The 27,607-nt window shown below is 42.1% G+C and overlaps 2 protein-coding genes across 2 annotated transcripts; both read right to left on the reverse strand.

Annotated features, from left to right (window-relative positions):
- Positions 1–430: 430 nt before the first annotated feature.
- On the reverse strand, positions 431–14,472 carry ywhag1 (3-monooxygenase/tryptophan 5-monooxygenase activation protein, gamma polypeptide 1). Its single transcript, XM_071900865.1, has 2 exons — positions 14,386–14,472; positions 431–2,477 (listed from the first exon to the last, which is right to left on the reverse strand). Exons 1-2 carry the CDS (start codon positions 14,470–14,472, stop codon positions 1,821–1,823), a joined length of 744 nt encoding a protein of 247 aa, XP_071756966.1. The 3' UTR covers positions 431–1,820.
- A 4,355-nt stretch (positions 14,473–18,827) lies between these two features.
- LOC139912980 (scavenger receptor cysteine-rich domain-containing group B protein) lies at positions 18,828–27,368 on the reverse strand. The gene is made up of 10 exons (XM_078286850.1): positions 27,233–27,368; positions 25,776–25,808; positions 24,823–24,861; positions 23,806–24,120; positions 23,635–23,679; positions 21,546–21,860; positions 21,065–21,142; positions 20,643–20,711; positions 20,135–20,449; positions 18,828–19,141 (listed from the first exon to the last, which is right to left on the reverse strand). Exons 1-10 carry the CDS (start codon positions 27,366–27,368, stop codon positions 18,828–18,830), a joined length of 1,659 nt encoding a protein of 552 aa, XP_078142976.1.
- Positions 27,369–27,607: the final 239 nt, after the last annotated feature.

A 27,607-nucleotide genomic window follows, 5' to 3' on the forward strand; every position in this document is an offset into this window, starting at 1 on the left:
ACTGAAATATGGCTATGAGACTTCTGCAACATTTCTATTGATTCTTTTAAATAATTTTTTATGGTTATCAGTATTTGTCTCTCTAATGGTTTGACTGCTAATGGACTAATTAATCAGAGAAGACCTGCAAGTATAAAGCTATACGAAGCTATAGAAAATACATTATGGCCCTTATAGAAACACTGACTCTGTGAAAACAAGTATTAAATATTAAAAGCCAATACGCTTTCTTCATTTTTTTCCACCCTTACCAAGAATTGCATGTCACCATAGCGATGTCCGTAACAGATCAATTTATTGTTAACAATCACTGTTTTGGTATAGCGTACTTCAGCAAATGGAGTAAAGAAAACACAGATTAAAAGAAGGTCTAGCTAACAATCCAATAAAAAGAAATAAATAGAAAATAATCCGATTAAAGTCTAGTAATTCCATGTTCATATGAATACATAACATCTACAGTATAAGTTAATAAATTCAAGCTACTGTATAAATACATCACCAGCATGCACAATATTGTATTATGGAGAATATTGGAGCAGTTATCATCTTACACTGAAGAAACAGTATAATAGGCAAGTGCATTTCTTGACCAATAAGAAACTTAACACAAAGAAAATCCACAAACCTCAAATCTGCTTTTAGATCTTCCACTTAACATTGCATGTGCTCTGTCCACAAATTATACTTAGTCCGCTAATCAAGTATGTGGCTCCAGGCGCTCCTGTGCCATTTCAGAGATCCTACTGATTGTTATGAAGATAGCATAATTATAGAGTAAGGGCTGACGTTTGTTGTTTTATCGTAATTTCTCCAACACCTGATTTTTTAAATGCATAATTTCCATTAATTTTGTTTCAATATTTGAATTTCCGTATTTGTGTGAATCAAATGATTTTCTACAAACATAAGGAGCCAATAGAAATTGTAGTAATAGTAACGACAATACTGACAGTAAGAATTAGGTGCCCAAAAACAGTTAATTTATTTAATAAAGCACATCAGCACATGAGAGGGACAAGCTGCACTAAGTTTACTTCATGGATTTGTATTTTAGTTACAGTATGACTGTGTGACTGAGCTGGACACATACCTGACACAAAGCAAACAAAACATTTTTTTATGTATGTTCAATAACAGAGACAACCTGCTTTTCTCTCAACGATCATAGTGTGGTGCACCTAAAGATTCCATGTTGGTACGTCTGAAGTTACTTGATGAAGTTCAACACCTCTAAAACCTGTCTTCATCTCCGTAACCCGTTCGCTCTCTCACTCTGTCTCTCTCTCTCTCATTAAGCAAGGCGATGACATTCAAGGTTACTCTAATTTTCTTGTTGCTCAAGCATCGAACTCGATTTCTGAATGCTCCTCCCTCACCAAATACAATAAGACAGCTCAGCTTCATTTGCGCGATAAGAACAGTCTCTGCCAGTGCGAAGGTATCTTTACCCAATAGCCACACTGTGATGAATGACATACCTCTTGCTTCTAAGTGGTATTTTGGCAAATGTTGCAGAGGCTATCAAGGAGGGGGTTTCATTCATTTTTTTTTTTTTTTTTTTTTAATCGTAAGTAATTTCTCAAACTAAAATTGTCTGCCCTCCTCCTACTTTTTCTCTTTTTTCACTTTTAATTTGTGGAAAAATAAAGAACAGCAGCCGTGTTAGTACCATCGGCAAAAGTGGCCGCCGAAGTTCCACCGGCCCCCCTTTTTAAATTTCTAAGAACTTTTTTACTATTATTATTATTATTTTGTTGTTGTCGTCATTTGTGAGCGCGCGTTTTGTGTTGTTTTGGCAGAATGAGGTTTTGGACTCTTTAATTGTTGCCCTCTCCTCCCTCGTCGTCCTGCTGGTCGCTCGTCCACAGTGTCAAGTTGTCTCGTAGCAGCTGCATGATGAGAGTGGAGTCTTTGTAGGAGTCCTCGTTGAGGGTGTCCAGCTCGGCGATGGCGTCATCGAAGGCGGTCTTGGCCAGGTGGCACGCCTGCTCCGGGGCGTTCTGGATCTCGTAGTAGAAGACGGAGTAGTTGAGAGCCAGGCCCAGGCGGATGGGGTGGGTGGGCTGCATGTGCTCCTTGCTGATCTCATGGGCCTCGCTGTAGGACTTCTCTGAGGACTCCACCACGGTGGCCCTCTTCTCCCCTGTGGCCACCTCGGCCAGGTAGCGGTAGTAGTCGCCCTTCATCTTCAGGTAGAACACCTTGCTCTCGTGCTGCGTCTCGTTGCAGTTCTTGATCAGGAAGTTGTCGAGGAGGTTGAGCACGTCCTGGCAGACGGCCTCCAGCTCCTTCTCGATCTTTTCCCGGTAGGCCCGCACCATCTCGATCTTCTTCTCGTTACCGTCGGCCGACGTCTTCTGCTCAATGCTGGAGATGACGCGCCAGGATGAACGCCTCGCCCCCACCACGTTCTTATAGGCCACAGAGAGCAGGTTCCTCTCCTCATTGGATAGTGCCTCGTTCAACTCTGTGACCTGAGAAGGAGAGAGAGAAAGAGGCATATGCAGACATTAGCAGGTCTTTTTTCATCTCAACTGTCTGTTATTTTTGTCAAATGTATGTAAGGGATGCTTCCTTTGACAATGGGAAGTTCATAACTTATTAAAGATGCTACAGAGCATAACTGTCCCCGCAGAAACAAACAAGTTAAATCCAGTGTGCAGTAGTCTAGCTGGGCTGGAGCAATCATAGAAACAAGGTGCTGATTACTGAACAACCATTGAAGATGGTCATCACCGTAAGGAAAGAGAGACAGTACTACAAACTGACAGTTCAGGTCTGAATATGGTAGCCAAGCTCTACTACACCCAAGGCAACGACCACTGCATCCAGCAGGGTGAACCACGCCTACAGAAGGCTGACATCATCCCCCGAGGTTACTGCTGATTGGCTTCCTTCAGCTCTGAAAGCTTGTTTTGTTTTGTTTTGTTTTCACAGGCCTGTGTCTGGCTGGAGGATTTAATCCTTTATACCCCACTGGGACTGTGCAGCAGAGGCATCTTTACAGACCTTTCTGAGTATAAAGCCTGTTGTTACTTTCTTTTTCAGGACAGAGTTCAGTTCCACGAGCATACCAAAGCATGGGGCCCCCGCAGATCACGCGAAATACCTCTTCACAATGCGTTTACTGAATGCAATATTGGTCAACAAAAAATAACGCTCTGTGTACTTAAAACCGAAGAGATTGTGCTGATTTTCATATCCTTAAACATCTAAAAAGGGCAAAATTAATCTGGCTGGCTTGATTGCTTGTTTCTTAAGCTGCTTTGTTCTTACTAAATTGCCCCAGAAAAAAACAAAAGATAATGATATAATCACATTTGAAAAACACATCTGCATCTAGATGATGTTTTTTTTCAGCCAAACCTAAAAATATGTTGTGCTTCTGGAAAATAGTAACTTTTGACTTTAACACATTTTGTTAACATCAGTATTCAACAACAATGCTCTGACCAGATCTTTTATGCCTTAAAATAATTAAGACATCCCTGTGAAGCATTAGTAAACATTTCTTAAAATGTCCCACTAAAGACCAAAATGTATATAATTCTTACTGTAAAGAAGATGTTTATCACAGCAGTGACTGTGTCTGTTTCTTCACCTAACCACCCAAGTGGGGTCACACTCACAATGTGGGAAGGACGTTGATGAGTCACATCCCAATCTAACAGAGAAACTTCAAAAGACATGACTTGCCTTGACTACATACTCTTATTCTATTCTTCCTGTCAAAGTAGTGTTCAGTTTGCTTTTTCTACGTGTTCAAGCTTTTTATCACATAACCCATGAGACACATATTCACCGGAGGTTGTAGTGCAGGATCGGCCATTTGCAGCATCCTGGAAGCAGGCAGAGCTTCAATGTCTTGCTCAAGGACACTGACAGTGCGGGAAGCTTAAACCTGTGACCTTCGAGTCGCAGCACAGTCACTGTGAACAGCTAGCCGCCATGTCACTCTACTTTGATTTGACTAGTCACTCCAGAGACACTCTTCTGTTCTTTCAGATGTAACTGATAATTCACTATAGAAACTATTTACTGCAACCTCTGTTGATCCTGATATTGATCTGATGAACTTGTTGTCAACATATACTGTACAAGTCCTTACATGCACCCGTCTTCCACTGCTCTACTTTGCACTCATTGATGCACAGCAATGTCAAAGCAACAATTAAATTCCCTTTCCTCCTACATCAGGATAAACCTAACTGTCCCTTGTAGCGAGATTACTTGCACTGTAACAGGGAGGGAGCGGAGGGCAAAGAGCAATCTATCATGCAATCTGCTGTTTCCATGGAGACTGCAAAATCTGCTTTGTTTTTGAGAGCCAGACTATCTCTGCTGGAGACATTGGCCCCAAACTGCTAATAGCATGGAGGCTGACATGGCCGACGGGTATGGAGAAAGCAGCGGGACTGTGGGTGGGGATAACATGATAACAGCTGCCCCTCAAGTGGAAATAGGCCATTTCATATCTCACACCTTTCAGTCGACTCGTACATTGGACTTTAAAAGTGAACTTTAACGATGCGCATTTTACAGCTCAAAACAGGACACAAATTATTCAAAAGCAAACAAGTAACACACTGTAAATGAAATTATGTAGAAAACCAACAGCCACAGGCAGCCTCTTGACTGAAGTCCAGCAGTACTTTCCACTGAAGAGTGTTTCTGCATGAGGCACTGTAAATTTTACAACTGCCATAAATAAAATGACCTCTGTACTTGAACAGTATGAAGACAGGAAAACAGTAAAATGACATCCATTGCATAATGCGCACACTTACAAGCCCAAGACAAAGTTTCCCTGCCCCCATTCGTCATTCCTTAAGCAGTCTTAGCTGCTTAGCTCTATACTGCTGTACGCCTCAGCCCATTAAATGACAATTAGCGTAAACCATATCCATATCCTACAGCAAATACAAGCAGCAGAGCAGGTCAGTGCTAGAGCACCAGAGAGGTCAGAAAAACAAGGCCTAAACAACCCGTCTGTAAAAACATGGCTGCCTTTGTTTCAGAAGGCTGCAGGGTGTGCAGAAAGCCCTGACGGAAGCTGTGGTGCAGCGATGACAATAGAGCTCTGTCTACCCATAAAGCTCATCAATCGCGCTTGCTCTCTCGTGACTCATCCTTACACAAGGCAGTCAAACTTCCAAACAACTGTGTGTTAATACAAACAAAGGCCAGGAAGGACAATCAATAACTTCCTCTCTGACAGCTCTCTGCGTGGCCATTAATATCCACAGGAGAGACACAGTGCGGGCTAGAGGGATGTGCTTGGCCTGAGCGGAGGCTTAGAACTGAATACCGGCCGCCTGATATTTCGATTTAATGGATTACAATTCAAATAATGGTTAGCCGCGGTTCCCCAGCTCCCCATTTCTCTTCCTGTTCAACGCTTTCCCTCTATCTTTTCTTGCTCATTTGCTTGCACTCTCTCCCCCGGTCTCTCCTAAACTGATGTGACACCCCCCCCCCTCCGCCGACCCTCATTCAGGCTGCAGAGCACAAAGGCGCCGTGCACTGCGTGACGTCACCGGCGGTGTGAATGGGGCTAGCTGGTTTAGCCACAGAAGAGCCCGGTGCTTGGAAAAGGGGATGCAAGGCAGCATGTGTCTATGTGTCTTAGTGATGGTGGTGGAGAGCAGAGCACTTCAAGTAGCTCTTTGTTGCTATGTAACCACATATGACTATAGTTTTTCAATGATTACAGCTGCTGCAGGCTTCCAAAAATAAAACACATAAAGGGTTTATCGCTCAAAAGTAATGAGAAAGATGTGTTGACCTAACTAGGCTACTGGACTGGTATGGAGAAAGGCCAAGTTGTAGTGAATGAAAGCGGAGAGCTTCTCTGCTCACATGAGTCATCTGTATTAAGGAAGAAGCGAGAAAGAAACAGTACTGACTTTTTTATGCAAGGCAACATAAAAAGTGGCCAATACTAAAAGTAAAATCTGGCATGCTAGTACATATCCCACTTGTATCACTTATGAGTAACTAATGGTCTATCGAAACCCATAGATGAATGAATCCCATTGTAGACGGGTCTTCTGTTGGACTTACACAGTTTCCTCAATATACTAATTTACTCATTTAAACATTACTTAAGCAAGCTGTTGTTGTCAAAGGCAGATACTGTGCTATTTGCCAGAGGTCAAAGGTGGGTTATGATGGCCCATCCCATTCACTTGTATGACAGAACACATAATCTAATTTTACAGGTCTGATGGGAAGTAATGACATTACACTAATTTGTTTTCATTCATGGTTATCTGTGATGACTGTCTCAGGGACAAGCAATTCAGTTTCGCAATGAATTTCCAGACTTTTTCAAACTTTCTTATATTTTTTTGGATCGGTCCATACTTTTATATTTAGTCACTTAGATATTGCCAAAAATCAGTTCCGGTACTGCCATATTTTCCAGGTCTGCAATAACCCTGTAAACTCATTCAGGGCCATGAAATCCCAAACAAATAACCCCTATCATGGTGCCAAAGCAATACAGCAATATCATCTACCATTTGTCTCTAAACATGAAACGCAGTGTCATTTCACTACATGAAGTAAGAAGAGGAAGAAGAAGAGCAATAAACACCAGAACTTAAAGACATCCCAAGAACAAAAAAAAGCAAGCAATGAAATCATTATCTACACATTAGTCTGTAAAATAATGTTCAAAAACAGCTGCATTAGCTGTTACATCAGCAGATGACACTGACTTTGCTAACTGCAGGGGTTGGTTGTGGCACAGTTTAGGGGCCTTGATGACACAAGCCAAACCGCCTTTAGTTTTGAGTCACAGACAAGGATCTTAGGCTGTGCTCTGGCTCATATGGGGTTAAAATGGTCTGCAATGTAGCTTGGGGCCAGATCTAACTGTGCTGTAAAAGTGATCAGTAAGTCTTGGAACTCTAAAGATCCATGCTGAAATTGAGGTGGTAAGGTCTCCTTGTTTGGCCCAAATTCAAAATCCTAGCTGATCATTCCTGCGTTTTATGGGATGCTGGAAAGCATTATGTGCTGGTACACTGGTAATTGCCATACTGACATCATAAAAATTTGCCATGGTTGTTACTAAACGAATGGGACACGCAATTGCATCATTTTAGAAATATTTAGCACAATGATGATTTAGCAAGTGCTGTTGATTTAAGGCGATGTGACCATTAATTAAGCAACATCTGACAAAGCTCATAGTTTGTTTTACAAATGAATGTGGACTGGTCTCTACCATAGAAAACAATGAGCCAGTGTGATCAGTGTCACTGGATACAGGCAGGAACATTCGGCACTCGCCGTCAGTCCAGTTGGAACCATGAACGTTCCACTCACTACCACCATGTTGATGGGTTAGTCTCATCCAATCCACCATTTGAAAGGAATCAAATTCAAATGCCGAAGTAGAGGATTTTTAACAGGAGTGAGCCTACGCTGAGGGGCTGTATCACACAGTATCAACCACGTTGCTCTCACCCCTCCATACTCACTCCCCACCATAGCAACCCTGGCTGATGAGCTGGGCTTTGACTTACTGGATCACAACCCCACTGCACCTGATGGTCACTGGAGGCTGGCAGGTGTTTTGTGTTCAGCTCAAACCACAAGCTCCTCTCTTACCAGCACCACATGATCATTAAAATCGAATATGCTCTGTCTACTCTGATCCACCACTTGATTCAAATGGTGAAGCCAGGTCAAAAAATCTCTCTTCACTGTAAACTGTCAAATAAACCAGAAATGCCTTAAAAATAATCATCCTAAACCACACTTTTCAACTCTGAATGTTGACTGTACTCTCTTTGGTCCAAATAGATGATGTTAGATGTTTTTAACAGAAGATATCTGGAACAGAAGGCCATATCTTGCAACATTCCCATTGACGCCAATACACTGAGAGCAGACTCTGGTTTGCACTTTGAGATGACGTTTGCAGTACGCAGAAAAAGGGGCTAAGTGAATGTTCTCTACTTTTTCCTTCTCTTAGCTGTCCTTTCTTCCCCAGGATTATGCTCAAGGTACGAAGGTTACACACCCGATACAGACTTTTCTATCCTTAGTTAACACATTTTTATAATGCAAACCTTTTAAATATATAGGAAAATATATATATATACTGTATATGTGCATATACGAGTGAGTAAAAACGCAAAATGGCATCATCAGAACTACATGAGGTTCCAAGGTGAGTGATCAAGACTTGTTGACCTTAAAGGGGAATGCCAATCAATTAATTGAACTATGTGCAAGGATCCCAAACTCAAATGTTCTGAGATTAACCTGATTAGACATGAGTGTGTAGGTGGGTGAGGGGGTGTTACAATTTTGTAGTGCCTATCTGACTCACCACTCAAGACTCATTTCAGGACATCCACATTTTCAAGGTGATATTTCAGCTTTGAGAAGTGTTCAGCATGTGCACCTCATTGATTTGAAATATCATTGCCAACCAGAAAGAAAGAAATGGGAGAGAAGTGCTTGCCATGCCCCCTACTCTATGACATCAATGAAGCACTCCACTGAGAATGAACTAGGGAGGCTGGGAAGGGTGACGATGAGAAGACACAGGACATTTTCTGGGGCTATAGTTCCATTTCCTAGTTCAGAATTTGTAGTAATATGTGAAATAAAGCTCATTTTAGGTGTAAAATCACAGACATTCGGTCAGTCTTCCATTCACATCTTGTTGCACATTATGATGACACAATAGATTGGACATCAGAGATTAAAGTCCCAGGAATAATGCGAAATCTTAAATCTTTATGATCTCAGACACTTAAGTCTAGATTTATGTTTATCAAAGAGTCTCAAAGCTGTAAACAAGATAGCGAAGGTTATGGCCTGTGATGTCATCAAGTGATACTTGAAGCTCCATTGACAATGAAGAAAAAACTGCGGATATTGTGACAGTAAGCAGGGTGATTTCCGCAGATTATGGGTACATTTCCGGTTTATGAAGCTCACTCACTTGGGGACAATGAGCCAAATTTTGCACATACTCAAAGACAGGTGTTTGCTGATTGAGTATTTAGGATTGACAAATGGGTTCACTGTGAAGCTGCATTGTGCAATTTAAATTTCTGTTTGTGTCTTTAGTTCTTGTATTACTTAAACAGGAAACATGAATACTTGTTTTGTTATTTATTCTGGAAAACTCATTATTGGGAAAAGGGGAATAGGTGTAACATGCAAATACTGAATAGCCAATGTGCAACTATAAAATGATGGCATTCAAGTTATATATCCCTTGGAGTCCAAATGATATTAATACACGAGGACAAACATTTCATTTCTGTCTAGACTACAAGACAAATCGGCTAGTCTTGATTATCTTACTCATAATGATAATAGGCCATTTCACAGTCTCATCATTTTACAATGGTATTTATGCAAATGCTGAGTCACTAGACTGTCAATAGACCACATGCATAGGTGAGACATTCATTCACGAAGACCATTTATTCATGGGCAAATAGATGTCCCAAATGGATCACTCAATGCTGGAACAGACAAAAGGATATTGCCAATATTGCATCTCAGTTAGGCTTAATAAGGTGTCACAGTTAGACATGATTGGACATGTGATAAATCAACTGCTCTGACACATAAAAATCTTGGTTTTACAGCTTGTCAGGCTTGTACAAGGTTATCCTTTAAATCAAAAGCCAAACTTAGACAGTTTGATGATTACTTATATTGTTGCACTGTGGTGTTCAAAACTATAGCCAAGCCATGCATGATAAAATTGGAAATTGCATGATTATTTTGTCAGGTGTCATTTCAAAAATGAAATTTTACCCAACACAGCAATTTGTCACCCTTAATCCGTAATGCATTTATGCTGCTGCCAACTATGTGCAAGGGTTCTGAGCTCAAACACACTAAGATGAAACTGATTTGACATGGTTATCGATTGTAGTATTAGAGCATTCGTTTGTGTTTGGGCACGCTTAATCAATACATACAGTATGTAGAATACATCCAACACATGCAATGACCGCAATGCATCTGGTAATGCAGTTCATGCAGTGATGACTGAGTCTCACAGTTGAAATGAACTGACTTCCATCGGAGAACAACTGTAGAGAAGCCTTGTAAAACAAGTCCAGATGTAGACACAACTAGGGCACCGGTTGATTGATGTGCATGAGCAACTCTTAACTTGTTTAAGATCTATATGATCTTTGACTCTTTTCAGTCAAGCAATTTTTGACCAACTGTCATGATTCCTAACCTGGCTCAGAACTGTCAGTCTGTCTGTGAAATAGAACTCTTTTGGGTGCAAAAGCTCAAACAAACCCTGAGTCCACAAAACTAGACAAATATTGATAGTACTGTTAAAGATGTTAGTCATTTTGTATGAATTCTATGGTGTGGTTTTTTTTTTTTTAATGGAGGACAGCATTGCGTAAACTGTGGACTGGAACTGAAAATGGTTCATGGCTGTTTCTGCTGTGGGACCACACATGTCAGAAGCAGGGAATTATAAACCTCCTGTGGTCTTACATTTGGTCTTGCTGCTTCAAAAGCTTGAAGGGATAACTTGGCATTTAGAGTTTTTGGTTTTATTCTTCACTGGACACTGTCTGCAACTGTCCTTCGGTTTCCCTAAAAATGGCTTGTTAGCATTGTTCTCAATCCTCAAACCAAGGGGCACTGCTAGCCACAAGCTAAACGGAAGGAAAAGTTTAGAAACTAAAATTCAAAATGTCAAACTATCCCTTTGTAACAGTCTCTCCCTGCATTGCAAATTATTCAAATTCCCTGCTTATTAAAACATACAATTTTTACATGATGAATATAATATTTTTTCATTTGATTGAGCAATTTTTACATAGATTTATATATTTACATTTATTCATTTATACCTTATATAAAGTCACATGTTTCATTTTAAATGGACCTGCATCATGTATTACGGTGTACTGGGTAAAAAACACATTTACCCATAACAATTTCTAGCAGTTCTGTCTAAAGTCACATTTCTTACACTAAAATTGGGTTATTAATTGTCTTTTTCTGACATTTTGCCATATTTTCTCTCCACTCTCTCTTCTCATGGGAGCCAAACGTGGCTTTTTAGGTGTCTGTGAGAGGCAGGCGTCTTTGTTGAGCTTCTGTCATTTTTGGCAGTGACACACTCAAATAAACACTACAGCAAAAGGAGGAAGATAAGGAGCTGTGCCCATGTGGATATTTTGGAGGCAGTATTTTCATTGCATATTCTGATCTTGTTTTCACATTAATATTTCAAAGAAACACATAACTGCACAACCTAATGAGGCATGTATTAGTCACTCTCAAAAAGGACGACTGGAAGCCTCATCTACACGCTAATAAACTCAAATATACGATGGGGAGGGAAGTGGCAACTAGCGCCCCTGCTGGTTGTATTCATTCTTTAGGAAATGTCGATTTATTTTCCCATTGTCGAATACTAAACAGTTTCTCATGAATAATCAACTGCCTGAACTTCACCAGAACAGATATTTTTTGAATAGAAAGGATTCTAAACACAATATACAATAAGATTCATTGCAATAAAAGTCAGCAAAAACTCAATTCAGTATTTCACAGCCTACAAACAATAAAGGCAGATTGTTTAAATATGGATACAGAATCCCTGACATGTTTAATTCAATGTACTCCAGCATACCATTTTAGAAATAAACTTTCCGTCAAGCCTTTCTCACGGAAAGACTTGACTTCTCCAGACCACCAGATGGCGATATGATGACTTTCCCTCATGGGCCGAGAAATATCAGATCCCAGGTATTGGATCTAATTTTGTGACATGTAGTTCTGGTAACAAAGGAAATATGAGCAATAGTTATGCGAGTTAAATGGTGGGAGGCCAAATCAAACAAGTGATAATGCATGTCAAATTCTCAAGAGAATACGATTTAACAGTGTTTGCGGGTACAAATAAAAAACCAAGAAGCAGTGATGAAATATCACTGTGGTGTCCAATTTTGTCACTATACTTGCTCAAAATGATCCTGCCTTTTTTGAAATCGCTGACATGCTAATCTGTGAATAAAGCAGAATAAAGCCAATTGCTTTTATGATTTCTAGCTTTGACAGAGTTGTTAATATTCACGAACACTGACAGGATTGTCCCAGACAACAAGAATAACTTCTAAATTCTTCAGTCAAATGTAGTCCTCTTTAAGAAGCCAGGAACTAGATTGGCGATACAGTAATAAATAGTTCATGGTGAGATGCGTAGCAGTAATATCTACTTTGTTAAAACCTTGTGATGTACTAGAATACAGACACAGATCCGGAAGCAGTGACATTGCAGCACCAACAGCAGCCCATCACCATGACTGTTCATTTTGATTGGGCCTATACAATTGAATTCTTACAATTCTTTTTGAGGAAGAGTGCAGTCTCGTTTACTGTCATCCTGGTGATTTGGCTCAGTTGCCAGCGGGCGGTTACCATGTCTGCAGTGGCAAGGGATTCCCCTCCACTGATGGGCGAGGCAGCAGACACACCCCGCTGCCCACTGCTGCAGAGAGACTGGCTGGGTGAGGGGCAGCCCTCTCTGACTCGGCATAAATGCGAGGGGTGGAGCCGGGCCCCTCTGACATTACCAGCACAGCCCGGTCCTAGAGAGCAGCGCCCGCCGTGGCCTTTAAACACGCCGACAGGCCTCCAGACCTCCAGACCTTACTTGTTGACTCTTGGGAGGTGAATTTGCTGTAGACAGAGTGTATTCCTCCTGCTCCCTCCATCATTAAACGCTGCCACTTCCCCACACGGCTCGGGCTCACATGGTGTGGCTACTGCTGGTGGGATTGGCCTTTTTGACCCAAGCATGCAGATATGACCCTTACGGAAAACAACTATAGTAATCCTACGATACATTTTAGAAGGATACTATACAAATATCACAGCAAAACTATTAGTCTCTATAGGAATATTATAGTGATGCCACATAGGCTACCATAGAGCCTGATAATGTCACTAGAAACTCACTATTGAATACCACAGGCACACTATGAGTCCCTACAGGAATATTATGGTGATTTTTTTTCAATAAGGGAGTCTTGGGCCTAGACAGACAACACAGCATTCCTTAAATTCCCCCGTCAATTTGGGTAGCCTTCCATGATCTTGTCCAGATAGTGATGTTATTATGAGATGCAGCCCTATATGAATGTGTGCTAATATGCTGGCTATGAAATGGTGCACTACGGGTGGGCCTATACTGCATCTTGGCAGATGCTGCGACACGCCTCTGTGTGGGAACCTGCTGTAAGAGGTCGAGGACGCAAGGATGCGGTTGCTACACGGCATCGATTAATACACCAGTCCATCATGCTACACTTTGCAGAAAACGCGCCGTTTACTGCAGTATGACAACCACGGGACATTCTGGAAAGGGTTGCATCCAGCAACACCCACGTCTGAGAGGTGAACGGTTCATATTTTAGAGGCTGATGCTGCGCAAATCGATTGCGATCAACCTTCAGCCAACGTTGCTTTTCCCGATGCGCCAACGATGTAGATGTGAGAAGGCATTACCTCATTGTTTCCCCCCACACCGAGCTAAAGAAAACGGGCATGTTACATGAAGTCGACGACTCATTGTTTCGTGCTCAGCATCATGTAAACCGGAACATGACCAACACCACAGCCTACGATGTCACTTTCATCATGGTACCACTTGCCTCGTCCTCTGCTCCGCCAGTATGCGCATCATTTGACGTGACGGTTTTGCCAGTCTTTCGTATTTTCCCCCTCACTCGATTCAGATAAATGATCAAAGCACATCTTATCGTTGTCACTTTTGATTCTGCACTTTATTCCCCTCAATCGTTTTACAGCCATGCAGCCTGACCGTTTAAAACGGAGCCTGGCAAAAGGCACCGCCCCAAGATCAAACAGTCCGCATTTTGCCCCTCAGACAACCACAGTCCACCGCAGCACACAGCAAATAAAACGCCTTATTTTACTGCGAGTCGGTGTTTCTAGACAGACATTTACCTCGGAGATGCCAAATGTTAAAACAAATGACGTTTGAAATCCAAAGAAAAGGGCCAAATGTTAACATAGGCTTTACGGGCCTTGCTGTCGTGTTCCAAATGATGTTGCCGAAATCGCATAATGTCAATCCCTTATCATGCTCAAAACGGTGTGTTTCTCATAATTGTGATCTTTAATCATAACTTTCATACACCAATTTTGTGTGGCTTATCCGATTAAATAGCCTATGTGATCTCCCATGCAGACACACTCCCTTGTCAGTGTGTTACTGCCATATGCCCCGTTATTTCACACATTTCTCACAATGACATACGCACATATTGATGAGGCTATCATGATCAAAAGTGATCCAGAGGAGAAAGATCATTACAGAGGAAGCCTACTTACCGATTTCATGGCAGCTGCCATATCATCATATCTCTCTGCCTGCTCGGCCAGCCTGGCTTTCTGCACCAGTTGCTCACGGTCTACCATTTTAGATGTCGGTTGTGTGTTTCTATCCTATATATTTCGAGCTAAAGTCGTAATATGTATTTTTTTTTTTTTTTATAATGCAGTGTAATGGTACCGGGTCTTCTTGCTGCAGCTGCTGCCTGCTGTCTGCGCCTGCCGACGGGACACCCCTCCCCCTCCGAGCACTTTCCCTCGGTTGTGTCACCACCCAAAAAGGCGTGTCTTCTCAGAGTGATGTAACAGCCCTTGTTGGGAGCCCAGAAAAAAGACAGTATAGCCTATTGCCCCACAGTCAGGGATTTTTTTTTAAAAAAAATTTTGGGGGGGGGTCGACTTGAAATTTTACAGTTATTTAAGCAATAAACCACGAGAGGCCGTGATTTACAGTGATTTCAGAACAGCTAAGAGGCGTTGCTAAAACCAGAAGCACTGGAAAGCACTAAAGCACTGCATCCAGGGCCTTTTTGCTTTCAAACTGCAACACACTGCTGTATTTACATCAGAAAGAACGCAAATGTTCAATACAGCTGTCTCTATTTGATAGATAATATTTAGGCTATTATTCGGTAGGAAATGATAAAACGGATATTTTATTGATAAAACGGATAGTCCTCAGTTCTGATTGGCTGAGTCACCTTCAAAGCCGTTGTAAAATTGCTGATAAACGCACACCTGTGACCACAGAGCAGCCAATTTAAATATTAATGCGCTGACCGAAAATCACCACTCATACTTGTTCATGCTCTTTAGCTACTGGTCGAGAACTATATTGCTCAGCGAAGAACAGCATGACAGTTATTCTTGTTATTTAACTATCATTGATTAAAAATCAAAGACTTATCAAACATTTGTGTTCTTTCTTTATTAGCATAATGGTGTGTTACTGCAGTTTTGTGAAAGCTTATTGTTTAAATGACCTAACAGGTTTTATTTGGATTTTTGAAGAGAAACTCTCAAGCAATCATGCATTATGTTTGTCGAACCACTCTTATTATTAGCCAAATCTCAAATAGCTACACAAGGGTAAATTTAAAACAAACAACCTAATAATAAACAACAACCTATAAGTGTTTCCCAGTAGCGTTTATATCCTCCATGACAAGTTTGACATCATACCTAAATGTTCCAAAACAAAAGACCATTGAGGATGGAGGATGGATAAAGGTCCCAGAAGTTTATTTGCCAACCTCAAAATATCAAGGACGCATGGATGGTGACTTGGCCGAGGAGAACAAATGGGAATCCCCAAAATTCACTAAGAGAGTGATGCATCACGTCCAAACTAGCTGGCACAAATAAACAGCGAGCCTTATAGTCTGTATACAGAGCCGGTCCAAACAGCTGGGAAAATGAACACCTGTGTGCCTTAATTGATGGCGTGACCTCAAGCACACAGCTCATCTCTAACGGTGGAGATGCTTGTGTTCTTCAGAAGTTAGTTCTCCCCAAGACAACTTGGAAGAACCTTCTCCACAAGGACACAAATATCCACTTGGTCCTGATAGCCTAACTGATAACTTCTCTGTATTGATAACCACATTATATCTTTAGATTATTACAATTACAATTTACAATTTCCCATTTGGCAGACGCTTTTTTCCAAAGCGACGTACACATGAGATTTTAATACAACACAAGCAAGGATATAGTCAGGAGAGAACAACGAGAGTAAGTGCCATAAAGCTAAGTTCTGGTCCAACAGGACATAGGTGCCATGAGGCAGTGCATAGAGGCAGTGCATAGAGGCAGATAAATATAAATATTTATTCATTTATTTATTTTTTTTAGCAATTACACAGTTCATCAGGTGATCGCTAAAGAGCTGGGTCTTTAGCCTTTTCTTAAAGATTGAGAGGGACTCTGCGGATCGAATGGAGTTTGGTAACTCGTTCCACCACTGAGGAACCACAGAAGAGAAGAGTCTGGATAGAGTCTGGATTATGTAGCCTACCTTGGAAAATTGCACTCACCCAAAAGTTATTAGTCCTGCACTGTATCTCTTAGCTTGTTATTGTTCTGCCTGTAATTGAATTTGTATCCTGTTGTTGGCTGTTTGTAGGGCTAATTTTCACCAGAGTGTGTAGCCTTGCATATATACCTGTTACTCTTTCAACAAATAGATTTAGTCATTTCAGGCACTGTGATGATTAGTTGCCATAAACCGCATATGGACTTTAAATTCTACCAGACTTATCTTCCCCTTCTGTCTTCTCAATTTCTTTCCTTATTGTAGGCCACTCTGATGACTTGGCCTGGCAATATTGTTGGCCAATTGAAATCATTCCATGGCTGATTTTAGATCAAACCAGGTATACCTTGGTGTATTTAAACACAGCTTTTAAGACTCCTCAGTGTTTCTACAGCATCTGAGAAATACTGTATTGTAGTACAGCAGCAGCCTCTCATTGCAGGTGGCAGCGCCGGCCCATCATGTCAGCCACAGTGAGCAGCTGTCTGGGGATGAGTGATTTTGTTGGCTCCGATAACAGGGCCCACCAAATGGCTGCTGCCGGGTCGTCTGGTAATCCATGCAAGACCTGTCAGCAGCTTCGCTCTGAGAGTTCTGCAGACCCTCAATGATAACGGCCTGAAGCCCGCTGGAGCATTGAGCTAGTATCCAGGGTCCATGGGCTACCTGTCACTTTGAGCACATCGTTGGCAAGCTGCACATGTTAGCCAAATCCTCGCTGTCAAGCAGATGAGGTATTTTCAATAGAATTATGCCTCCTGAATTCGCACACCTACATTCATCTGTTTCAAGGGTCAAAATCATCAAAACACAAGCAAATGAACTTGGTTGAGGGATGTGCATGTCAGTCACAAAGTAACACAAAGCAGTTCATATCACACACAAAGACACACAGAGACAACATTTAAGAAACCTGCCACCAGGAATCAGAAATGAATTATGCCAACTTTTGCATTGGAGTGAAATTTATTCCCAGTTAAATATATTAACAGCTCACAGTAACATTGTTTAACATCGATTTCAACAGGAGGATGAATGAAGATCTACGGGATCCTTGTGATATTGTACTATTTTTATTGTTTCCATAGAATTGGCACCATTCTAGCACACTCCAGAGCTCTGGGGTCAGTAATACACACATTATATCTGGCCTCATAAAGACAGTAGTAAGACAAAAGCATTGTTTCAAACCTGAGAATTGTTGTGCCATGAGTGGCAAAACCATACCAAGTAATTGAGTGTTTCATTCAAAATATGATTTGATTGCTCCCATCCCCATAACCCCCATTTAAAAAAAAATCAGAACAGAAGAATATCAGGTGTCAACCCTGATTAGTTTAACTTTATATTATTATAATCCCCCGTGCATTACAGACTGTTAGCTTGAAATGTTGAGATAAACATACAAACACATATATGCATTTACATAGATACATGTGTACACTCCATTTCCCTCACACAGAGATCAAATAAGATATACACCGGGAAGTAAACTAAAACAAATTCCTAAAACATTACAATTGCGAGGCCCAAATTGCAAATTAAGAAAGCACTGATTTTTATATTAAGGCAGTAAAAACTTAGATCATTCAACCTACGTTTTGAAATAGCGGTCTGGTAGAGGAATCACGCTCATAATTAAGCCAATATTAAACAATAAAATTCAATGCAGGAACTGAATCAGAGGTTGTGCTCCGTGGATGGAAGAATAGCTGCAGGCAGAAGTGAATATTCCAGATACAGAAAGGTGTTGATGTTGTTCTATGCAATGTTAGCCAATTTTCTGGCAGATTGGAGGTCTCCATGATCAGGGCCACCTCTAGTTTTATTCAATTCAAAAAAATTCAATTTGCAACCACCTGCCTGTAGCTACAGGTCTCATGCCTTGTCCGTCCATCTGTTTTTAGTAGCAGGCAAAGAGTGTGTGACATGTTGTGTTTGTGCCTAGCTTCCTCTGGCTGGGCAGTTTGTGCTGGTGAGTAGAGGCTAGTAGGATGACTCCTTTTATCTACACTATGAATAATTGATGGACTTCCTCCAGCATACCTTACTTAATCATCAGAGAATTCACTACCACGTGGCAGGCATGGACGGTAAATATTTTAGCATTTTGGGAAAAAAAAAAAAAAAGGAGACAGAGAGAGACAGTTAAAAGCTTTGGTTTTCATTGTTTATCAAATAAAAAACTGTGTACATTGTATTTTATATCATATATATTTATTTATAAAGTGCTTAATAGGAATAGATAGCTATAGTATGTAATCATATATTGTTATATTAGTTGTTTTCTTTGTTGTTGTTGGTGGAGTATTCCTTCGGCAATGTGTGAGCTGTTATTTACATAATGTATACAAGTCCCGGGTTGAAACCCCCACTTCCTCTAGACGGGAGTGCGGTTCTGCTGAAATCACGACAGCGAGCAGGTGACGCCCGCGTCCTCGGAGTGGTTACAGTTGTGCACCTCCCAGGATATATGGGAGCACTCGAGGAGCGAGGCCTCTGCACCGGTGCACTTGAGATTGTCCATCAGGATCTTACCCGCGCCGGGGCCAAAGAAGGATTCTTCCCGGGCCGCCGTGGCCTCTCCGCAGCCCAGCTGGCGGCACACCACCTGGGCGTCCGGGAGGTTCCAAGCGTCATCGCACACCGTGCCCCATTCGGACTCCAGGAACATCTCCACCCGGCCCTCGCAGCGGTGCTGGCCGTCCATCAGCCTCAATTCTCCTGCACAAAGAAAGAAGAGTCTTACAAATATTCATGTTTTGGGACCCAATCTAGAGGAAAACATCATGCTGAACTGCTGCTCCTACACCCTACCTGAAGATAGGTGTGACAGTCTGGGACCTACCTTGAGTGTGTACTTTGGTGGTGGGAGCCTTGTCTGTTACCCCAAAGCCGCCTTCACGTCCAACGCTGTTTTGGTAGGCTAGAGGAAGCAGAGGGAAACAGAGTAATGCTTCAGCGCTCTGGACGTACTCAGGAAATATCAGTTCACAAAAGCATTAGCAAAGCTCTCTTCCTCATCATTACTTAGTAATCAATACAGAGCCTATTGCTTTGTTCTTTTAATGCCATGACACATAGACAACATTTTGTAGCAAAGTTGTTGAGCAATTTTACCACACAATTATGTGTGTAAAATATTTTTAATCATAGTTTTTATGCTTATAGCCCTCAGTGATTATGTCCCATTTGCCAGTCCTCATTCCCGCTGAAATCAGTATTATTGGTGTGCACTGATTAAAAATCAGAGGCATAACCATATATTTCCCTATCAAGCTTAAACAAATAATGTGCTATGTAAGTAAAGGGGAAGAAGTTATTCTTTTTCTCTCTCCTGTGTGTGTTTGATTTAGCCTTAAAGAATTGAAATTTGGCCTGCAGGCATCCAGTGATGCTGATGAGCCTTGACTCCTCCACTCTATTTTTTATGCTCTCTGGGCTGTCTGTTCCTCAGAGTACTACACTCATACATGGCAAAGAGACAGCCCAGCAGGGTGGGCATAGATGACTGGAGGAATAGTAACTATGGGCATGCTGTGGGAGGGATGACTAAGGTGGATGTGTATATGTGTGTGAGCATCTAATTATATAGATACATATTATGTACAAGTGCACTTATGCTCTATTTACTGTACATGTGCATGTCCTCAAATGTATGCCTAACACTTAAGAGATGTAGCTCCACTTTCTGCTTGAGAGGCCCAGTCTTACGTGAGCAGATAACTCCGGCATCCTCATGGTGGCCGCAGTTGTGGTTAGCCCAGCCCAGGTGGAAGCAGTCACTGAGCTCTGTTTCATCGCCTGCGCAGTCGACGTTGTCCAGCAGGATGGGGCCCGAACCGTAGCCGAAGTAGGCCAGGGCCTTGGCCGAGATAGCCGGGCCGCAGCCAAGCTGCTTACACACCACATGGGCGTTGGGCATGTCCCATTCATCGTCACACACCGTCCCCCACACGCTGCTGAAGAGGATCTCTACGCGACCCTGGCAGCTGCTGTTACCGTTCACCACACGGATGCTATGATGGTCTGCGCGGGAACCCAGACAGAGAGGTAGATTGTAGTGATTTTAGAGGAGAGGAGGGAACCTTCTTTTCTAACTCAATTCTGATGGTTGAATAAAATGCTATATCATAAGTAGGTGAGTCAGTGTTGATGGTGCATTTGAAATGGAAAAATGTCTGTGTTTGTGTACCAAGTAAAAATCAGTTTGCATTGTTACCTCTTGTTGTCGGAGAGGTTGTGGTGACAGTTGTTGTACGCTCTGTGATTGGAACTGTTCCGTCTGTTGCTGGAGGGGAAATGTAATACATGATAGAATAACCTTATCATCCAATAAACCAGACTGCCTGTCTAATAATAATCATGGTGGGGTTAGGCTGTTGCATACTTTCACCACCATGTTTTTGTGGCGCTGCAGTGTGATACATTCTGAGACAATGGGGAGGAAATAGCACTCCCTGTTGGCCTTGGGGCAGAAGTGCAGATTTCATTACAAATGTGAACAAAAATCCTAACAAATAAGGTGCATATCAGATGGGCAGTCAGCCAGGGGACTTGTTTGCTTACTAGTAAACATCTCCCACTACTACCTGTCATTACCGTGACCAGGCAGTCATGTTAATGGCGTGGCTGGTTTCTTACCTGCAGTGGTGCCTGTGAAGAAGAAACCTCTCCCCAGGCTGTTTGTATGAGTGTTCTGAGGAGTCGCAGTAGTGGAGCCTGAACCTGAAGAGGGTAGGAATGACAATGACTTGATATATGTACTACTACTACTACTACTACTACTACTATTACCTCTACCATTACTTCTATTACTACTACTAGTATCACTACTTCCACTACTATTACTACTGTCCCTTCTTCTGCTACTTCTACTACAACTACTAGTACCACTGTTTCTACTATTACTAATACTACTACTAGAACTACTACTACTACTACTACTAACAAGAATAATAATAATAATAATATTAGTATCATCATTATAATAGAAGAATTAACAAATAGCTGTAATAACAGTCACAATAATAACTGGTTGTCATGCAGTCTTTTTGTTGTTTGTATAATCTGGTTTATATCACTACTAGTGTGGATGTAGATTGCACGACTGAGAGCAGCGTACCAGTGCAGATGACCCCAGCGTCCTCATGGTGGCCACAGTTGTGGACGCCCCAGCCCAGGCTATAGCATCTAGACAGCTGCTGCTCATTGCCGTTGCAGTTGACATTGTCCAGCAGAATGCGGCCCGTTCCGTAGCCAAAGTAGGAGCTGCTGAGGGCCGAGACGGCGTGGCCGCAGCCTATCTGCTGGCACACCACCTCGGCATCCTTTTCAGTCCATTCGTCATCGCACACTGTCCCCCAGCGCCCCTGGTAGTAGATCTCTACCCGGCCCTGGCAGCTGTCCAGTCCAGCCACCAGACGGATGGTGCCATCTCCTAAACCAAGAGGGAGGGATTTATAGGAATTAATGTGGAATATATCTTTCTTTACATACAGTGAAGGGTAACACATTTTCAAATGGGTTTTTATTTTAGACAGTATGGGTTTACGTAAGAATTGGTATCAGTGTCAACTTGGGGGTATCAGAGTAAATGTTAGCTGTAAGGGTGTGTGTGCGTGTGTGTGTGAGAGAGGGAGAGAGGGAGAGAGAGAGAGAGAGAGAGAGAGAAAGGGTGTGGACTTACAGTACAGTACAGTTCCAGAAAACGGAGAGAAAGAAGCAGGAAAGTGGAAGTTGAGCGGAAGAAGAGCTAGTATTGCACTAAGCACAGATGTTGTCATCTCATGCCATGGGCTGAACAAAAACACCTTTTAGAGACAATAGACGTTCTCATGTATCCATAATCTACAATAGCTCTCCCAACCTAAGGAAACCATGGATCTATGAGGCTTCGCTGCACTCCCAGTGGGACTCATGATGGCCTCTGGAGAACCAGGCGGATACGTCACATTTCCACTAAATGTGGCCCATGCCAGGTGTCTTGTGACCCTCTCGGGATTTAAGAGTGAAAACAATAGGGCAACCACAACAAAGGCAGACCCAGCAAACAATAAGCATGGCCTGGAATTTGGGAGGCCTTTGAGGTGTCCTGTAATGTTTCTTTAAAGGTGTCCAGGAGATACTTTCGACTGAGCCGAAAAGCCTTTGATGTCCAGCACAGTTTTGGAGCGAGTGAGTGAAACTGAGATACGATGGCCCTGATTTATGAAGAGAGCTTATGTTCAATTTTAAAACGAATCTACTCATTCTCCCCCGTAAAATAATGTCCTTCATTAATGACCTTGATCGTACCAGCGAGATCGTTCTCGTGTCTGCTCTGAATGTGTGTGCGCTCATTTGAAGAGGTTTTCTCTTAGACCCACAGACTGACAAAATAAGCCAGCATTCATTATTTAATGAAACCTGCCACTGCAGTTTGTAGTAACAGCTGTTGTGCCACCTGTCTATTAGATGGATGTTTTTTTTTTATTATTTTATTCATAGAGTTTGACAAATCATAGCCTACAGAAATTAAAATACAGAAAAACTGGCTTAATGTTTAATTCCTCCAAACAAATTATGCCTCTATGATGTTATTTCACACTGAGTGTTGTTGTTTGTTTTGGGTTTTTTTGTATCCCATATGCATTGGAATGAGAAAGAAGTGCAGATGAGTAATGAGTGTTGCTCTGATCCACTCATATAGCAGAGAGACAATATGACATCTGTCCTCAGACTTATATGCAAATCAGCCTGCCTGCATGATTCCATTTGAGGAGCTGGAGGAATACTTTCATATGTATTTATTGGAGGGTAATGTTTTGTTTTCTCCAGAATACAGTTTGATGCTGTCTCTTGTGTTCAAATTATAAGAAAATGTCTTATGATCATCTCAATGCTTAAATTTGGGATAAGTTCTACTGTGGTTTCATAAATTATGGCCATTAAATGTGTACTAATTCTTCAGAAATGAACTCTTAGTTTATTTATCACGTCAAATGTATCAGTTGCCAGCACATAGGATCAGCACATAGGGTATATTTCAATATATCCTATGTGCTTTTAATAAAATCTTAAGTGAGTTCTTGAAATGTCTAACTGGCACAAGTCTCTTTGAATCTGGATTCTTGCCATTTGCTTTTGCACTTAATTTTAAAGATAAATCCAGCTCTGTGACCTCTCAGGTTGGCTGAAGACCAGTCTCATTTAGATAAAAGCAGGCCACTTACGTAAACCTGATTTCCTGCGGGACGGCGTGGTGGGCTCGTCCTGACCTTTTGGCTCCACGGATGTGTCTGCGCGGCAGAAGACAAATGAAAAGGAAACAGAAATTTGAGTAACTTTCCCGTCTTTGCTTTTCACTATTATTCATGGAGAAATGATTCACCACTTCCTTAAACGAAGCGTTTCACCTTTGCAAGTGACGGCCACGTCCTCGTAGTGGTAGCAGTTGTGGATGCCCCAGCCCTGACTGCCGCACTGGCTGAGGTCTGTCTCCCCTCCTTTGCAGTCCACATTATCCAGCAGGATGGGACCCGAGCCTTGTCCGAACTGAGAGCTGCTGCCCACGGCCACGGCCAGTCCGCAGTCCAGTTGCCGACAAACCACGTTGGCGTCCACCATGTCCCAGTTGTCGTCACACACCGTACCCCACGAATCGTTGTAGCGCACCTCCACGCGGCCCTCACACCTGTTACGTCCGTTCACCAGTTGCACTTTGGAGAGATAAACATAATATCTGCCATGGCTGCACTCTGTCACATTTCCCCTCCAACATTGTGAATATGACTATTTCCATGTCACTATTTAATCAGGAATCTCTTTGCAAAATTTCCTTTCTCTGTCTTTTGGTGAACTGAGGGTATTCATTTTTCTCTCTGTAAGTTTATAGCCTTTTTGGTTTGTTTGGTTGTGAATGTGCCACAGTACAAAAAAATCAAAGTCCAAGGCGTATAAAAGGTCTACTGTCCTAGGAACATTAGAGTAGCATGTGTTATTGTCTGGAAAATAATGAAATGAGAAGACAGATTAGTGTGGCTCTAAAATAATGATAGTTAATAGCGAGAAAAATCCTTTTGGAATAGGTCTAATCCTTACCAACTTAAGGCACAAAATAGGACAGAATGAGCCACATGACTCCTTGGACCTGAGGTAGGTAGATGGAGAGAGAGAGGGGGGGAGTGCGAGGCAAATAAGTAATTGAGGGGATTAGGGAACTGGAGAGCCGGGGAAGTGACCTTGTTTAGAAAGCCCCAGGCTCTGATCTACCATCTTTACTCTGTCTTTCTCTGACGCACAGCCAGCCACTGGAAAGATAGGCTTTCACGGCCTGGCCTGGATGCAGACATGTTTTGCTGAACGTGAATGTCTGTGCTGGTGTGGTGGAGGTGGAGGTGGAGGTGGAGGCTCACGCTTACCTTGGTATTGCGTCTCCTCGGAGGTTTGCATGCTATTGGCTGAAACAGGAGGGAGGAGGGAATATGAGAGAGAGTTTGGTCAAATTATTTGTTGAAAGGCGGTTCTTGGCCTTCCATAGTTACTGTACTCTATATCTACTATATCTATTTTCCTGTAATCTTAGACCCAGCTTGAAACGCAACAGGAAGCCTATTTAGACCACGTACTGCACCAGCAGGGGAGTTACAACAGAACTACAGTATGTGTTTGCCCATTCCTACGATTTCTTTTGGGGGTTTTATTTTGAAAGTGAAGGACAAAAGTAAGAAACAAGATAAAATCTTATTCATGCCAAGGCGGATACAACCTCCAATCAAACTGTGCTCTGAATGAAAGCATTTTTAATTTGATGTTTATCTTTTATTCCACGTCGAGCAAATTAATTAAAAGCAAACTGCTCTGTGAATGGGAACAATGACGAAATATTTACTCATGCAAAAGCTAGATCGATTCAACCAGGCCACGCAGGACTGGGCTGTGATCTGGGTGTTACCGCTTAATCAGACAGTCCTGAGATGTGAATGTCTTGATGCAGCACATGTTGCCCTGAAAGTCCATGAAGACACAGTAGAAGACATTCGCAGCCTCGTATAGAGGACATTCTAATGCCTGGAGACTGTGGTGTTGGGTTTCAACCACTCACAAAGACACCAGAGGGACTTTTCTAAGCATCACACCCAATGTAGGTCAATTCACAGGCTTCTCCCATTGTAACTTGTGGCATTGAAACCAAATGTATATGTATAAAAATATCTATGTTAGCTATGTAGGTTAGTAATTCAGCTGTTTACGGTGTCACATGCAGGTTATTTCCAACTCTGCTGTATTCAGGGCAGAAACAGGTTGTATAAAAACAATTATTTTCCAAAGAGGGTCAGACAAATGAAATGTGATTAACTTGAATAATACTCACTGGGTACAGCCCGCCTGTTTATTTTCACGTCTCCTGAAATCAGAATGCAATAAATATTAGTCAGACACACATTTGGATATCTGTTGGATATCTGTCAAGAGACAAAATAACATAAATGTGCATCAGCGCATTTGAATTAGAGTTAACATGCTCTCTTTGTGGGTTGGGGATCCATAATGTCCAAACTAGTGGAATTGATCCTGACTCCCTTAAAAAACAACTGCAGGGCTTTTGGCCAGCTGAGACTGGTAAACACTGGGCAGACAGGGCTGCAGACACAAAGGCGCTCATCTACAGGGAGTTCACTTGCAGGTACGCCCGGTTCTTCAGCTCTATTAAGGCCTCACACACGTTGTAACGCAACGACAAACAAAAAAACAGCTCATGTGTCACATTCTCTTTTCTCATCAGTCTAGGGCAGTGGTCTTCTAACTTTTCTTCTTGGAACCCACCTTTTCAAAATATCATGGAACCCAGCGCTGATTAGTGGGCTATCAAGTAGGCGAGCCAGAAAAATGTACCCTTTTGTTTTAGGGTACTGAGTTACAAGCCTATAATATTTTATTCAACCAACCTTAAAAAAACCTTAAAACTTCCTAGTGACTTTACTGTGTACCAGGAAGTTTACATAATCCAACCAATAAAACCATCACAACAATGAGCAATGATACGTTTCTCGCCCTAACTGATATCCCATTGGTTTTAAGTTTTGAATGATCCTTTGAAAACTTTATGTCCACCCCAGGATCCTGTTTCAACAGGAAATACATCACATGAAGGAAGTAAGATGTTCTCAAAATGCAGTTTCATTGTGACTTTAAAAATCAGGCTCTTGGGAGGGGTATGACCGGGAATGATAAGAACATAGTAGCTTTAGATAACAATTTCTTAATCCATGAAACATCCTACTTTTGTGTCCTGAGCCAGTCTCTAAAAAACACCAGTTTAGGGAATAATAAAGCAAACAGTCTCTATCTGATACATGCCATTTAGCACTTCCACCAAATTCCATCTATGTACAAATGAAAATGTATCACAAATACGATTGAAGAGTTTTGCTATAGCCATTTTGGAAAAAAAAAAATTCATGATGTACAGTATATTGCTCACTATTTCAAAAATATATCTGTAAATATGAGCGAAGGTCTTAAGTTTAAATAGTATTCCAGAGTGAGGTTGCTTTAATGCCACCAATCATTTCATAAGAACATGTGTCACATTTCTCAAATGGTGCATATCTCATCTTTGGAATGAAAGTCTATATCTAATATAAATGTGTAAAAATCATATCTAGCCTACTATGCTGTATGGCAGAAGCTGAAAAGCCCAACTCCTACGGTCAGGCAGCTTGGAGGGAGTGGCTTTGAGATGTTGTAGCTTTGGACGAACCCCGCATGGCACCCCTCACCCCTCACCCTTCACCCCCACCCGCTCACCCCTCAACCCCACCCACTCACCGAGTCGCAGCAGCACACTGACGGCCACCAAGAAGAGGGACCCCAGCAGGGGCAGCAGGAGCCAGACGGCCGGGTTCCACCACCTACGCTCGCTCTCCATCGCACGCTGGCCTCGCATGGCTGCCTGACTGACCATCCTCCTGCAACACACACACACAATCACACTCTCAGTCTCTTTCTGTCCCCCTACCAGGTTGAGCTGTAACCCTTTTTGTGTGGATAGAATCCTAAATGTAGTAGAGTTGTGCTCCCCACTAGTCTCCCACTGCGAAACAATAATCACTCTTTTCATCCTGGTTGCTACTCTAATTGTAGTATTGGATTGTTTTCTCTGATGGACCCTGCAGCCAAACTGCTGTTGTGGTAGTAGATATT

Source organism: Centroberyx gerrardi, chromosome 11 (assembly GCF_048128805.1).
Source record: "Centroberyx gerrardi isolate f3 chromosome 11, fCenGer3.hap1.cur.20231027, whole genome shotgun sequence".
NCBI classification, from domain to species: Eukaryota; Metazoa; Chordata; class Actinopteri; order Beryciformes; family Berycidae; genus Centroberyx; species Centroberyx gerrardi.